The 13734-nt window shown below is 41.8% G+C and overlaps 1 protein-coding gene across 1 annotated transcript in view; it reads right to left on the bottom strand.

Moving 5' to 3' along the window:
• LOC141146987 (neurabin-1-like) overlaps positions 1-13734 on the bottom strand; it is a 204839-nt gene that overhangs the window by 73711 nt on the left and 117394 nt on the right. The window contains 5 exon segments of the mRNA XM_073633886.1: positions 2-160; positions 163-235; positions 1980-2131; positions 4478-4649; positions 8600-8696. Of these exon segments, the coding sequence (XP_073489987.1) occupies positions 2-160; positions 163-235; positions 1980-2131; positions 4478-4649; positions 8600-8696 (653 nt within the window).

Genomic DNA, 13734 nt, shown 5'->3' with positions numbered 1-13734 from the left:
GGAGACTGACTGGAGGTTAGAATGGTTTCAGTGTTAGTCCTGTGTGCTGGGGAGGAGGAAGTGGAAATGGAGGGGATTGGCTCCAAGAGAGTACCTAAACTCTCAGCCGCTCGAGACTTTTCAGTCCTTTGATCATCATCCTGGGCAGCTGCCAACACAGCCGCTCTTCTGTCTCTTCTCTTACTTTCTCACAAGGGCTCACTGTTTCTAGCAGAATTGCATCTTCAATATCTTCCTGTAGAAAGAACACACACTTTTTTCTTTAGAGCACCCAGGTGTTGGCTCACAACAGCGTGCTAGTACCAATTCTTCACTATAATACATACAACACATCCTTTTAGTATGTTTAAATGCGACTACCTTAGAAAATAAATATTGCACTGGCAGACTTCCATTGTAACTTTTAAATACAAATATATTTACTTAAGAAAACTATTCTGTGACAATACAAAAGTGAAAAATGTATGTACCCAAAAATCAGCATTATATAATGTCTCAGGTTAGCACTGTCTACAGTCGCCTGACTGCAGCTTTGTCTGCTGCCCACTAATGAGTCTTGAAAAAGATGCACAGAACAGCTTGCAGGCCCATGTGTGTGTGGGCCCATGGGTCCAGACAGTTATCTGTCACACAGATCTGCATTACACCAGCTTCATCGTCACAGTAGGATTCCAAGACAAACCTAACTAGTCTTTAAAAGGATAAGTTCTCCTTTTGCAGGTAAAAAAAAAAAAAAGCGTATTTTTTTTTTTTTTTTTTTTTTTATAAAGCATTGCACCCGTGACTAGCAGATTGTGGTTGTCATGCAGGAATCCTGCAGACTTGTCACTGTATCTGTCTGCTTGTACCTCGTACGGCCAGGCAGATACATACTGACAGAAAGAGAGAATTAATTACCTAGAGCACTCAACAGCGTCATGGTAGTTTATTGAGAGCTACAAGCCAACAGCCACAAAGGCTGTTGGTACTTATAGTTTCCTCATTCACACATATCTGTGAATAAATGATGCAGCCGGGCCACACATACATACATACATATATAATGACCGCGAGCGGGGGAGAAGATCTTCCCCTTGCTGTCACTAGAGGCAGTGGAGCGGGCAGCGGCTGCAGGAGTGGGAACGTTATATGCTCCATATGTAACATGTTTCCAAACAAACTGTTCCCCTCCCCCCTCCTAACACCTATTCTGACCAACCTATGTAAGAAAGATCTGTATACTAACTATAATGAATATTTAAATGGTGCTGTGCCATCAACCTTCTGCTCTACAATACAGAAACAATCTACCTGCAAAAAGGGATAAGTGTTAGCTCAACCCCAGTGTTAATATACGGCTGTGTAACTATGTATATAAAAAAAAAAAAAACAAAACACCTAACCATGCGACACTGATGCTTCCAGATATACAACAAAAAAATGAATACAATTGATACATTTGACATTGCATGTCTCTTCTGCATAACAAAGTCAGCCTGCTAACAGTATGTAACAGCTTTAAGGGCAGAAGCACATGGGTGATTTTTGGCAGGCTTATTCCACTTACAATGGGTGATAAAATAACGGCGGCTCAAACCATACAGTATGCACAGTGTGTGTAGAGCTCTTTGGTTTTTCTTTTTTGCAGTTAGCATGGATTATAGTGAGAACAATCAGATGTAAAATACACTCTACAGGAATGGTGGAGAAGCAGCTTTTCCAGTGTGAAAAGCGACATTAGGTACTGTGAGGTATGAGGAAAGAGTTTCCCTCCTGAAAGTTCTGTGCATCTCTTGTGGTATTAGAAGACTAGTCAGTAAGTGCAGTGGTCAGAACACCATAGGGCAGTAAGTTTAGGCTGGCAAGCCCAGAGAGGACTGTAAATGAGTTATTTTTGCTGTGGTGACTTGAACAGAAATAACTGGAGTGAGTAGGAAATGAACTATTTTGCCAAGTTTTTTTTTCCTTTTTTAAAGCTTGATCCTAATCATAGTACATACCTCTGTATAGGAGGTTTTCCCTTCAGCAGTCAAAGGCTCTTTGATTTTGTGCCGGGACGGCCGCTGGCGTTTCACTTTAAGTGCAAGCTGAGCTTTGGCTTTGTGTGCGCTGGTGTCCAAGCGTTGGATTTCTCCCACACATGCATCAAAATCTACAAGCAGAGGACACAGACTTTAGGTCAAATCTAACACATGCATTGTTTAATCAGGTTTAAGCACTGTGAATGCCATGTGCTGCGTCAAACAGAGCAAAAGTAAACATTATTAATCAAGGGCAACCTGCTCACCCTCCATGTCAATCAAAATAAAGCCCAGAGTCTCACTGCAAAAAAAAAAAAAAAAGCAAATATAAAAGTCTAAAAGCAGAACTCCAAAGCTTAAAGCAGAACTCCATAAAAGTCCACCCCCAACCCCCCCCCCCCCAGCGTGGAGCGGCTTGTTTTGTCCAGGGGTGCACAGGAATGTGATCGAAGGATGGGGTATACCCATCCTTAGATCCTCTAGAAACAGTGACCGCGCCCCCCCCCCCCCCCCCTGCATCCAGCAATGGACTGTTCCTGCCATTCTCACATTCGTCAGTGCGTGAAGACGCAAGGAACAGTCTTTGCACAAGACTGCTAGTGTGCAGGAGCGTCAGGGACCAGTCTTGCACTCAGAGGATATCTCCGCTCTCCTCACCCCTAGACAAAAAACAAGCAGTTAACCCATGCAGTGTGGGCACAGCCCCACTGGGAGCATTTTTTTTCCTGGAGGTCTTCTTTAAAGCGGACTTTCAAGCAAATCGCTAATTACATAGATGAAATACATATAAAGAGCCATTTTATCTGCCAAAGGACTTGTTATTCATGATCTTTTCAGTTCTGAGACTTACACAGCACAGACTTGTAAAAGGATGCCTGAATTTCTTTTCCCCGCTGTAGTTCAGTAACATCAAAGGTGAACTCACAATGGGCACAGTTGAGCTAAACTGTGCCCAAATTTGACTGTGCCCCTCCCCCCCAGCCTGCATTCACACTGTGCTATGAGAAAGTGTTGAGTTCTTTGCTCAGGTATGGTTTGCACTCACACTAAAGCAAACTGTATTCAACAAGTAAACCATGCCCGGGACCCCTGTCCCAAGTGGTCCTGGGCTCTGTACACTCAACATTCCTGGGCATAGTTTGGAGCTATAACAACTACACACACACACCGGGCCAAGGGGGAGAACCATGCCTTGGACCTGTTAAAACTGCCAGTGTAAGTGCACCCATAAAGGTCTCCTTCCCACCCTCAGCCTGTGAATGGATAGTGAGTGAAAAGGCAGCTGACTGACCTCATCTCGCTCACGCTGCTCTCTAAGCATGCTCCTTCCACAGTAGCACAACTGGCTCCTTGTGCTGCTTCTTATCCCAGGCTGAGCTCCAATTTACAGGGACTGCAGAAAGCTTATACAAAATCAAATGTAGGTACTAACACGGCTTGAAAAAAAAAAATGCCACGACATTTGTGTACAGTGCCTATTAACTTTTTTGGTGTTTTTACACCTTCAAAGTCATAGGCATGTTTTGTACATCACATAGCACAAAGGCCCCCCAAAAAATAATTTTGATTCCATGTTGTAATGAAACAGAAAAAGGAAAAAAAAAAAAAAAAAAACCCAAACTAGTGGATGCGGGGGGATAATGAAGTGCGTGAATGCTTACACAAGCTATCAAGAAATGGACCATAAGCAAAATATCAGAACTGCTATGGGTGATCTCCTGGGAAATGCTAGTAGACTGCTTGTCTCTAGCTTCAGCATTCTGAGACATTGACCTATAACAAAGCAATCAAAACTCCAGATCTTCATACTTGTTCCAAGATAGTGATTCAACGTACTAGATCCAAAGAATTGGCAGAATAGCAATGGAACTTTCCCAGGTAAGCGATGCACATGCACCCAGCCATCCACATGATGCAAAAGGAAAATGTGATGAAGCAGACCAGGCCACCTTCTTCCATTGATCCACTGTTCCGTTCTGATGCTCCGGTGCCCATTGTAGGCTCTTTTGGCTGTGGACATGGGTCAGCATAGGCACCCTGACTGGTCTGCAGCCCCATATACAAACTACCATGCCCTTTTTTTATGCTTTCAACACATCAACTTCAGGAACAACATGTTTACTTGCAGCCAAACATATCCCACCGACTTTTACATGACATTTTAACAAGATAACCAATGTTATTCCCTTAACCTGTCAGTGGTCATAAAATTATGGAGGATCTGTGTATTCCCCTCATGACTGGAAGTCAAGAATTCTGTATTTCTTAAAGAAGGTCTACTGTAGCTTCCTTTTGTCCAATACTGAGAAATAGACAAATGCTTCAAATTAATTTTGAAAAGACTATGTGAAAGGTTTTTCTTTATTTAGCAAGTTCTAGGCAGTCTTCATAAAAAATGGTCATACTTCTGGTGATATGTTCTTTTATAAAATATATAACTATATCATTTTTACTCAAAATAAAAAAAAATAATTTACCAGACACAGAACTTTCTAGAAGTGTATCGCCCTCTGTCTCCAGATCTTCTGAGGTCTCCTCTGCAGCTGCGCATGCATGTTCCTCATTATTTTCATTATCACCATCTTTACTGTGGGGGACCACCTGCAGAGTACACTCATATGCACAGAGTCTGCTCTCGAGATCTGAAATCTATTAAAAAGCGTTCCTTATTACATAATCTTGCAGAGAATGATTAGGCACATACAGGACGTTCATGCAAGAATTCCAACAGCACCAGCTAAACAGTGAGACTAGTCCCAAAACCTCATAGTTACATAGTTACATAGTAGGTGAGGTTGAAAAAAGACACAAGTCCATCAAGTCCAACCTGTGTGTGTGATTATGTGTCAGTATTACATTATATATCCCTGTATGTTGCGGTCATTCAGGTGATTATCTAATAGTTTCTTGAAGCTATCAATGCTCCCCGCTGAGACCACCGCCTGTGGAAGGGAATTCCACATCCTTGCCGCTCTTACAGTAAAGAACCCTCTACGTAGTTTAAGGTTAAACCTCTTTTCTTCTAATTGTAATGAGTGGCCACGAGTCTTATTAAACTCTTCTGCGAAAAAGTTTTATCCCTATTGTGGGGTCACCAGTACAGTATTTGTAAATTGAAATCATATCCCCTCTCAAGCGTCTCCTCTCCAGAGAGAATAAGTTCAGTGCTCGCAACCTTTCCTCATAACTAAGATCCTCCAGACCCTTTATTAGCTTTGTTGCCCTTCTTTGTACTCGCTCCATTTCCAGTACATCCCTCCTGAGGACTGGTGCCCAGAACTGGACAGCATACTCCAGGTGCGGCCAGACCAGAGTCTTGTAGAGCGGGAGAATTATCATTTTATCTCTGGAGTTGATCCCCCTTTTAATGCATGCCAATATTCTGTTGGCTTTATTAGCAGCAGCTTGGCATTGCATGCCATTGCTGAGCCTATCATCTACTAGGACCCCCAGGTCCTTTTCCACCTCAACCTGACTAAGTAAACAATTCTACTCAAGTGGTGCCTGCAATAAACTTCACCATAATTTATGCATTATTGTGGTGCTCATGGATTTCAGGCATAGACTGTATACTGAGCCAGGTCAACATGAAGCTCTACCCCAACCACCTTTCTATACTTATAAGAAAATTATGAACTTAAAATAAAAAAATAATACTCATCTAGGTGGATGCAGCATTGATCCAGTGCTGCATCTGTCTGTTGGCTCTCCAGTGAGAGCTGAGTGAACACCATTGATCGCTTAGTTCTCCCTCCACTCTGAGAAGAGAGCCGTGACTGTCAGTCACCAGCTCTCTGTTCCCCCAGCGCTCTCTGGATCGCTGGGCTGTGGAGGGAGCGGCTCAGACTCTCTGCAAAAATCGCAGAGAGGCTGTGCCAGGTGCCATTTCAGGATTTTGGGTGGATCCCAACTATATGGTTGGGATCTTTTCAGAGTCTGGACTGGCAGAGTGACCTCAGCCAACATTGGACTTTAGCCTGCTGATGGCTGAAAACGGGTCACGGGAAAGTTAAACTCTAGATTGCTAACAAAGGATTGATTCTGCCTAGAATTTCTGACCCGTTTGGCTCTTGAGGATTGCGGTGGACAGTTGCACATTAAAATAAAAAAAGACTGGATGACTTATAGCCCCCACCCCCTGATCCCTCAAAACTTACCTGGCTCCTCTAACTGATCCAGCACTGTCCCGTCTGAAGCATCGCTGGTCCACTTTCTGGTCTCACAGGAGACACAGGCAGCAGTGGGAGCCATTGGCTTCTGCTGCAGTCAAACTCTTGTAAGCAGGGGCTTAGCTTACCGGTGCTGTGTGCATCTATGGATGCACAGGCTGGCTCAAGAGCATGTCCGCATGGGTGCCCCCATAGCGCATGACTATTGGGGCGCCCGCAAGAAGAAGCAGCAGACAGTGCTGGTGGGGTACCAACAAAGTAGTAAGGGACTACTCTGCGCAATCTTGTTGCACAGGGCAGGTAAGGTAACCTTTTACTTTAATTATTACTTTTTAGAATCCCTTTAAAATAATGCACCAAAAAAAAAAAAAAAAAAGAAGAAGAAGAAACTTTTCACAGAGGCTGCAGTGATATACAGACTGTAGTAAAACAAAGCAATAATGAACATTTCATACAGTATGTATTTTCCTTGAACTCCTTGTAGGAGGTTTCCTCACAAAATCTTATGTAAACCCCGTCACTATTTTAATAGAGGTAGAAAGTCATTCTAATCTATTACTTAGGAGGTGTAAGTAATTATTTCTATTTTTAGACTGCCAGAAACGATCTGGAGTGTTTTTAAATATATTTTGATCGCATCATCCATCACCTTTGTGAAGTAGTTTGAATTATTAACATTGCCACCTACACAACTGCTGTACTTTGGTAATTTCAAACTCTGAAAAACAGCTTCAAAGTTGGCACAGCAATACATGGCTTTTAGCGGAAAAGTGTCTTACTACAAAAAAAAAAAAAAAATTGACAAAACCATTATGAAGTATAGAACACTACTAAGCCATTAAACAAAAAACGGTCTTAAAAAGACAAAAACAAAAAAAAAAAAAACGCAACACACACACACACACACCACACTACAGCAGTTTTAACAGTGCAGGCACCTAGAGATACCTGCACATACCTACAACAGCCCCCAAAACACACCCACCGTGACAGACTCCTGGCTCATTCTGGAAACCAAAGCATCAACACTTCCAGGTGATGTAGGAGCTTCTCACCAAGCCCTGCACTACAAATCTTTCTACTGGCTCATCACCATGTAGGACAGCTTATCCACTTGTCTACCAGGCCAATTCTGACACTTCTCACATGTTAAAGGCTATATATTTTTTGCTTGAAAAATTTTTTTTTTTTTTTTTAAAAGCATAGGCCCTATGGAATAAAATGATGGTTTTGCAGTTTCACAAGGAATTAGCCTTTTTCAAATGCAATTTCTTGGGAAAAAATACACTTTAATGAATTTTATTGCAAACAAGCACAATATAATATCCATTTTTATTTGGTCAAATTTGAGGCTGGGGTCACACTAAAGCGATGTCAGACATTACGTGATTGCTGTGCAGATCACATGCCGTGTCTGTGCAATGCAAATTGTATGGCTGAATTTGTATCGCATTTGGACCAGAATGGTGCTGGACCCTTTTTTTGGTCCACAATGGAACCGGATCCAATTCCTGCACCATTTGACAGTTTTAACTGCAAACTAATCTGAGAGCGTTATTGACTTTGTAATGACATCCCTAGCAGTTTGCATCCTACAGTTGGCAAGTGGTTAAAGTGATCTTAAAGCCCAAACCAAAAATGTAATATATTGCAGCTTACCAATCTTTATACGTGGTGACTGCATTAGTTTTCTCTTTATGTAAGCTTTTCACTCAGTTTCACTTGGGTGATCTGGCCAGGAATAGACCTTGTGTATTAGAGTGCCTCTGGATGAGAGAGCAACAGAGACACCTTTGGACAGCAGCATTGTCAGTCTGGGGGAGGGAAGTATTTCATGGACTAGCAGATTTAAATTCACTAAAACATATTGAAGTCAAGCACCAGCTAACACTTAAGCAGTTTTGTTCCTTTTTCGATAAATGTTTCCCATGAAAGCTGATCACTGTAAGCAGTGTTAAACGGTTTCTCTCAATCTTCCAACTGCTACATCTGAAGGACAGCTTAATTTGTGGAAAAACAGACTTACTGGCTAGATCACCAGGCAAAAAAAAAAAAATAAAGCAGCCATCACATCTAAGAATTGGTAAGCTGCAATATAAGAAATAGCAAGCTCCTGCACTATCGGGAAGTTGTAAAGCTTTTCCTCCAGCAGGCACATGCAGGCATGGTTTGTTTTAAGATAGTTTCTCTTTAAAATGGACCTATACTCAAAACACAAATATATGCTGATAGTCTAGCAAGTCAGAGATATAAGTATTCAAGCTCTCTTTCATGCTGTCCCATACTTGAATAGCAAGGTATATGGGACTATGATCCCTACTATTGATCAGCCCCTCCGAATTCTGATTCTATTCAGTTCAGAGATGTGCCCAGCCAATCTATAAGCTACCGCTTAAAAAAACGAAAAACAAAAACCCCAAACACTCTTACTCTTGTGTGCAGCAAATTCATTTGTTCGGTATGCCGTCTGTCCTTTTCTTTTAGGCGCTCTTGGTGCTCTTCCTCTCTCTTTTGAAATTCTATTTCTCTAAAAGTAAAATGAACAAGGATATGTAAGCAACAAAATAAAAGGCCTATTAACCAATTTTCCCCCAAGATGCACACATTTTTTTATAACGTTTTTCAAATGTAATCTTATATAGAAAAGTGTAAATCATGGGTGAAAGTTATGTTAATCTGGGGTCAAAAAAAAAAATTTGATATAGAGGCCCTTAAGTAAATATTTGAAAAAGTCCTTTTAAGTTGCAGCTGTAAGCTGCTATGGACTCACCCGCAGCTATGATTTTAACAGGTACGCAGGGACACGTCCACGGACCTAGAGGCCGGCAGTGTGCATCCAGGTCCATGCACCAAACCCTGCATACCTGTCAATCAGAGCTGCATGCAAGTCTGTTCACCTGCTCTGTCCCCATTCACCAGAATACTCTGCGTGCAGCTCAACATAGCTCAGAATGGATAAGCAAATGGTTCCTCACGCTGTACAGGCCAATGATGCCGTGTGCATGAGCCCATACTAATTATATATATATATATATATATATATATATATATATATATATATATACACACACACACACACATATATATACATACACACACACAGGGCCATTTTTAAGGCAGGGCAAAAGGGGCAGCTGCCCTGGGCATGTCATTGTTGTGGGGCCCAAAGCGGCTGCCTCATACTTGCCAACTATCCTGGTTCCCTCGTCCCTTGAGGTTTTAGTCCTGTGCTGTGTCCCAATATCTCAGTGTGAAGTGCTGCTACTAATGCTGCTCAGCTCTGCCCTTTTGTTGTGTACAGATGACTCACCTGCAGACCCTGTGTTTACATGTTAATTATCGGCATTCATATGTAAATAGTGGTGGCATTCATATGTAAATAACGGCGCCCGGTGGCATTGATATTAGAGGTCGACCGATATGGGTTTTTCTCTGGCCGATGCCGATATTTAGAAATCTCGGTGGCCGATATGTGATGCTGATTTTTTTGGACCGATATATTAGGCCGATTTTTTTTTTTCTCCTTCATCTCATCAAATTTAACAGTTAGACCCCTTTCACACTGGGGCGTTTTTCAGGCGCTTTTGGGGTAAAAATAGCGCCTGTAAAACGGCTCCCCTGCAGTCTCAGTATGAAAGCCCGAGTGCTTTCACACTGAGGCGATGCGCTGGCAGGATGTTAAAAAAGTCCTGCAAGCAGCATCTTTGGAGCGGTGTATACCACCACTCCTGCCCATTGAAATGAATGCGCACCGCTGCCAAAGCGCCTGCAAAGCGTTTCGGCAGCGGCGCTTCAGGGGCGCATTTAACACCTTCCTCGGCTGCTACCTGTGTTATAAGCTCCCCGCTAGCAGCCGAATAGCGCCGCTAAAATGACGGTAAAGCACCGCTAAAACTAGTAGCCTTTTACAGTCAACGCATGCCCGCTGCAGTGTGAAAGCAACCTAAAGTGATACAGAATTTTTTTTACATTTAAACATTTATTAAACAAAACAAACCTCCAATCAGTTCACTTATATGTATAATTTAGATTAAAAAAAATATATAAAAAAAAACTATATCTTAAAAATAAATACACAAAAACAGGTAATCAAAACTTTTGGACGAAAAAAAATGGGCTAACTTTACTGCTTAGTTTTTTTTTTAAATTTATTAGTGTATTTTTTTTAAAAAAATTGCGTTTGAAAGACCGCTGCGCAAATACCGTGTGACATAAAATATTGCAACAACCGCTATTTTATTCCCTAGGGTCTCTGCTAAAAAAAATATATATATAATGTTTGGGGGTTCTAAGTGATTTTCTAGCAGAAAATACAGGATTTTTACTTGTAAGCAACAAATGTCAGAAAAGATTTAGTCTTTAAATGGTTAAACTGAGAGCTTCTACACACCAGTTCAGCTCATTCAGAAGTGTAAACATTGTATCAATTCAGGTTTTTTTTATCAGATTTGGCAGGCTGCCCAGAGAGGGGAGAGAAGTGCTTCACAGAAGAATACAGGCAACTTGTATTGACTTCAGAAGTCATTTGCAAGTCGCGCTGAGTTATATCGGCCCTTTTTATCAGCACAATCGGCCGATGCCGATTAAGAAAAAAAACACCAAATATCGGCCGATATATCGGTCGACCTCTAATTGATATGTATATCTTGCCCCCCTGAGGTCATATCTATAGTACTCTCTAGCAGCCAATCAACAAGCAGAAATCATGTGCTGTAACCTCTAGCAACTAATCAGTGAGTGGTAATGATACACTGTAACCTCTGGCAACCAATCGCAGTAGCTGCCTGATCTGATTCAGTAAACTGATTTTGAGTCTAGCTGCTATTTATTGTATGTCTCGGAGCAGGTGGAGAGCGAAACTGCATGGGGGTCCAATCAATATTAAAGATGGCTAATATATATATATATATATATATATATATATATATATATTAATATATATATATATATATATATATATATATATATATATATATATATATATATATATATATATATATATACACACACACACACACACATATACACTGCAAGTTGCTCCCCCATGTCACGTTAATTGCTTGCTACAACTACGGGATGTACGCAATACTGAGATCAGTGTTTTCTTATAGCGATTGTAAAGTTTACCCCCCCCCCTCCCCCTCTTAAAATAAAGATGTTATACTTACCTGCACTGTGCAATGGTTTTTCACAGAACGGCCCCAAACGTTCTCTTCTTCCCCTGCTGACGCTCTCAGCTCCTCCTCCCTTCCAAGTACCCCCATAGTAAGCCGCTTGCTATGAGGGCACTTATGCGGGCTTGATCCCAAGCTGAGCTGTGTGTCTACTGACATACAGATTGGCTCTGCCCTGCACACCACTCCCTCCCCACTGAAATTGATTGACAGCAGCAGAAGCCAATGGCTCCTACGGCTGCCTCCAAGTCCTATGAGGGTAGACTGCAGCGCTGCTCCTTTAGGGCACTGCACTGTATCGAGATCAGGTAAGTATTTAGGGGGCTGGAGGGGAGCTGATCATGGAAGGTTTTTTTTTCATTAATGCATGGAAGTAAAAAAAACAAAACCCTTTAATGTCACCAAAACAGCACCTTGTTCTGACAGAGCGTACAATTCACTGGACAACTATAACTAATCATGACACTTAAAGTTTTCTGTGTACTCTGCTCCACCACTAAGATGCCATGTATGGGCAGGCTGAATGTACCAGTCAATCGACTTGGGTACAACCAGCCTATGAGACTTTAAATGCGATTATAGCTAGCGGCTGTTATAGCTGCTAGCAGTAATAACAGTTTTCCTGGAGGGGACTGCTTTCCCGTCCCACCAGAACACAATGGCTCAGCAGGAGGGATTAACACTGACTGTGGTGATGGGGGGGAAATTAAGTGATTTTCTTTCATACGACCCGTACAAGGGGAATATCTCTTCAGATTTTGTAGGTCTCTTTGTACCCAAAATGAGCATGACAAGACAGAGGATCAATTGCATCAATACTGTGGCTTGTGCACACAGCAGAGGTCAGCACGTCCACCATTGCAAGCATATGGTTTGAAGCTCCAGCTTGAGACATAAAAAGGAGTGTGTGGGGGAGAAGAATCTTCCGTAGCCCGATTTAACACTTAGGCTTCATTCACACCATCTGCAGAGATGTCAGTTTTTAAACATGCCTTCTGCAGGGGCATAAAAAAATGAATTATTCTCTATGTGCCCTGTTCACACCACAACACTGGTATCATGTGCTGATTTTTTTCTGCACAGGAATCTGCAACCTGTAAAAACTTACTAAAATGCGCATAAAAACTGATGTAAACTCGTGTCTCTGCAAGTGAAATCTGTGCGTCAGTTTCTCTGCACGTATGGCGTGAATGTGATTTGCAAATCTCAAACCCAAATTTTATTCCCAACAGAAAACATATTAAAGCTTGAAACTGATGGCAGCAACAGGTCTCAAAAAAGTTGGGACAGGGCCATATTTACTATGGTATAGCATCCCCTCTTAACACTCTGTAAATGTCTGGGAACTGAGGAGACCAGCTGCTGGAGTTTTGGGAGAGGAATGTTGTCCCATTCTTGCCTGATATAGGATTTTAAACGCTCAACAGTCCTGCGTCTTTGTCGTATTTTTTGTCTGAAGATGAACCAAACATTTTCAATTGGTGAAAGGACTGGTCTGAAGGCAGGCCAGTTAGGTACCCAGAATCTTCTGATACAAAGCTTTGCTGTTGTCATAGATGCCGTTTAGCATTGTCCTGCTGAAATATGCAAGGCCTTACCTTAAAAAGACGTCACCTGGATGGGATCATATGCTGCTTTAAAACCTAGATATATGGTATCTTTCCAGATGTGCAAGCTGCCAATTCCTTCTGCACTAAAGACACCCCAATACCATCAGAATACAGGCTTTTGAACTGAGTGATAAGCCGGAAAGTCCTGTTCCTTTTTAGTCCGGAGGAAGTATGGTTGCCAAAAAAGAATGTTAAATTTGATTTGTCTGACCACAAAACAGTTTTCCACTTTGCAACAGACCACTTTGAAATGAGCTTTGGCCCTGAGATAATGATCAGACATGGGTTCCACTTTGCATGATAGCACTTTACCGTGTATTTTTGGATGGCACAGTGCACTATGTGAACAGACAGTGATTTTGGAAATATTCCTGAGCCCATACAGTGATGTCCATCACAGAATCATACCTGTTTTTGATGCAGTGCCATCTGAGGGCCAAAGATCACGGGCATCCAATTGTGTTTCGGCCTTGTCCCCTGTGCACAGAGATTTCTCCAGATTCTTTTGACATTATGTACTGTAGATGATATATTTAGTCTTCGCAATATTACATTGAGGAATATTCTGAAACTTTAGCATTTTAGATGCTGCTTTTCAGATTGGTGAACCTCTGCCCATCTTTACTTCTAAGACAGACACTCTCTAAGATGCCCATTTTATACCCAATCATGTTACTGACCTGTTGACAAATAGTTGAAAACAGTTGAAAAATGTTCTTCCAGCTCTTCTTTGCTAGTACCACTTACTTTGCCAGCTTTTTGTTGGCCTGTCCCAACTTTT

The sequence above is a fragment of the Aquarana catesbeiana genome, linkage group LG06 (genome assembly GCF_042186555.1).
Source record: "Aquarana catesbeiana isolate 2022-GZ linkage group LG06, ASM4218655v1, whole genome shotgun sequence".
Lineage (NCBI taxonomy): Eukaryota > Metazoa > Chordata > Amphibia > Anura > Ranidae > Aquarana > Aquarana catesbeiana.
Note: the sequence above shows the minus strand (reverse complement) of the source record. Positions and strands in the feature narration are given on the sequence as shown.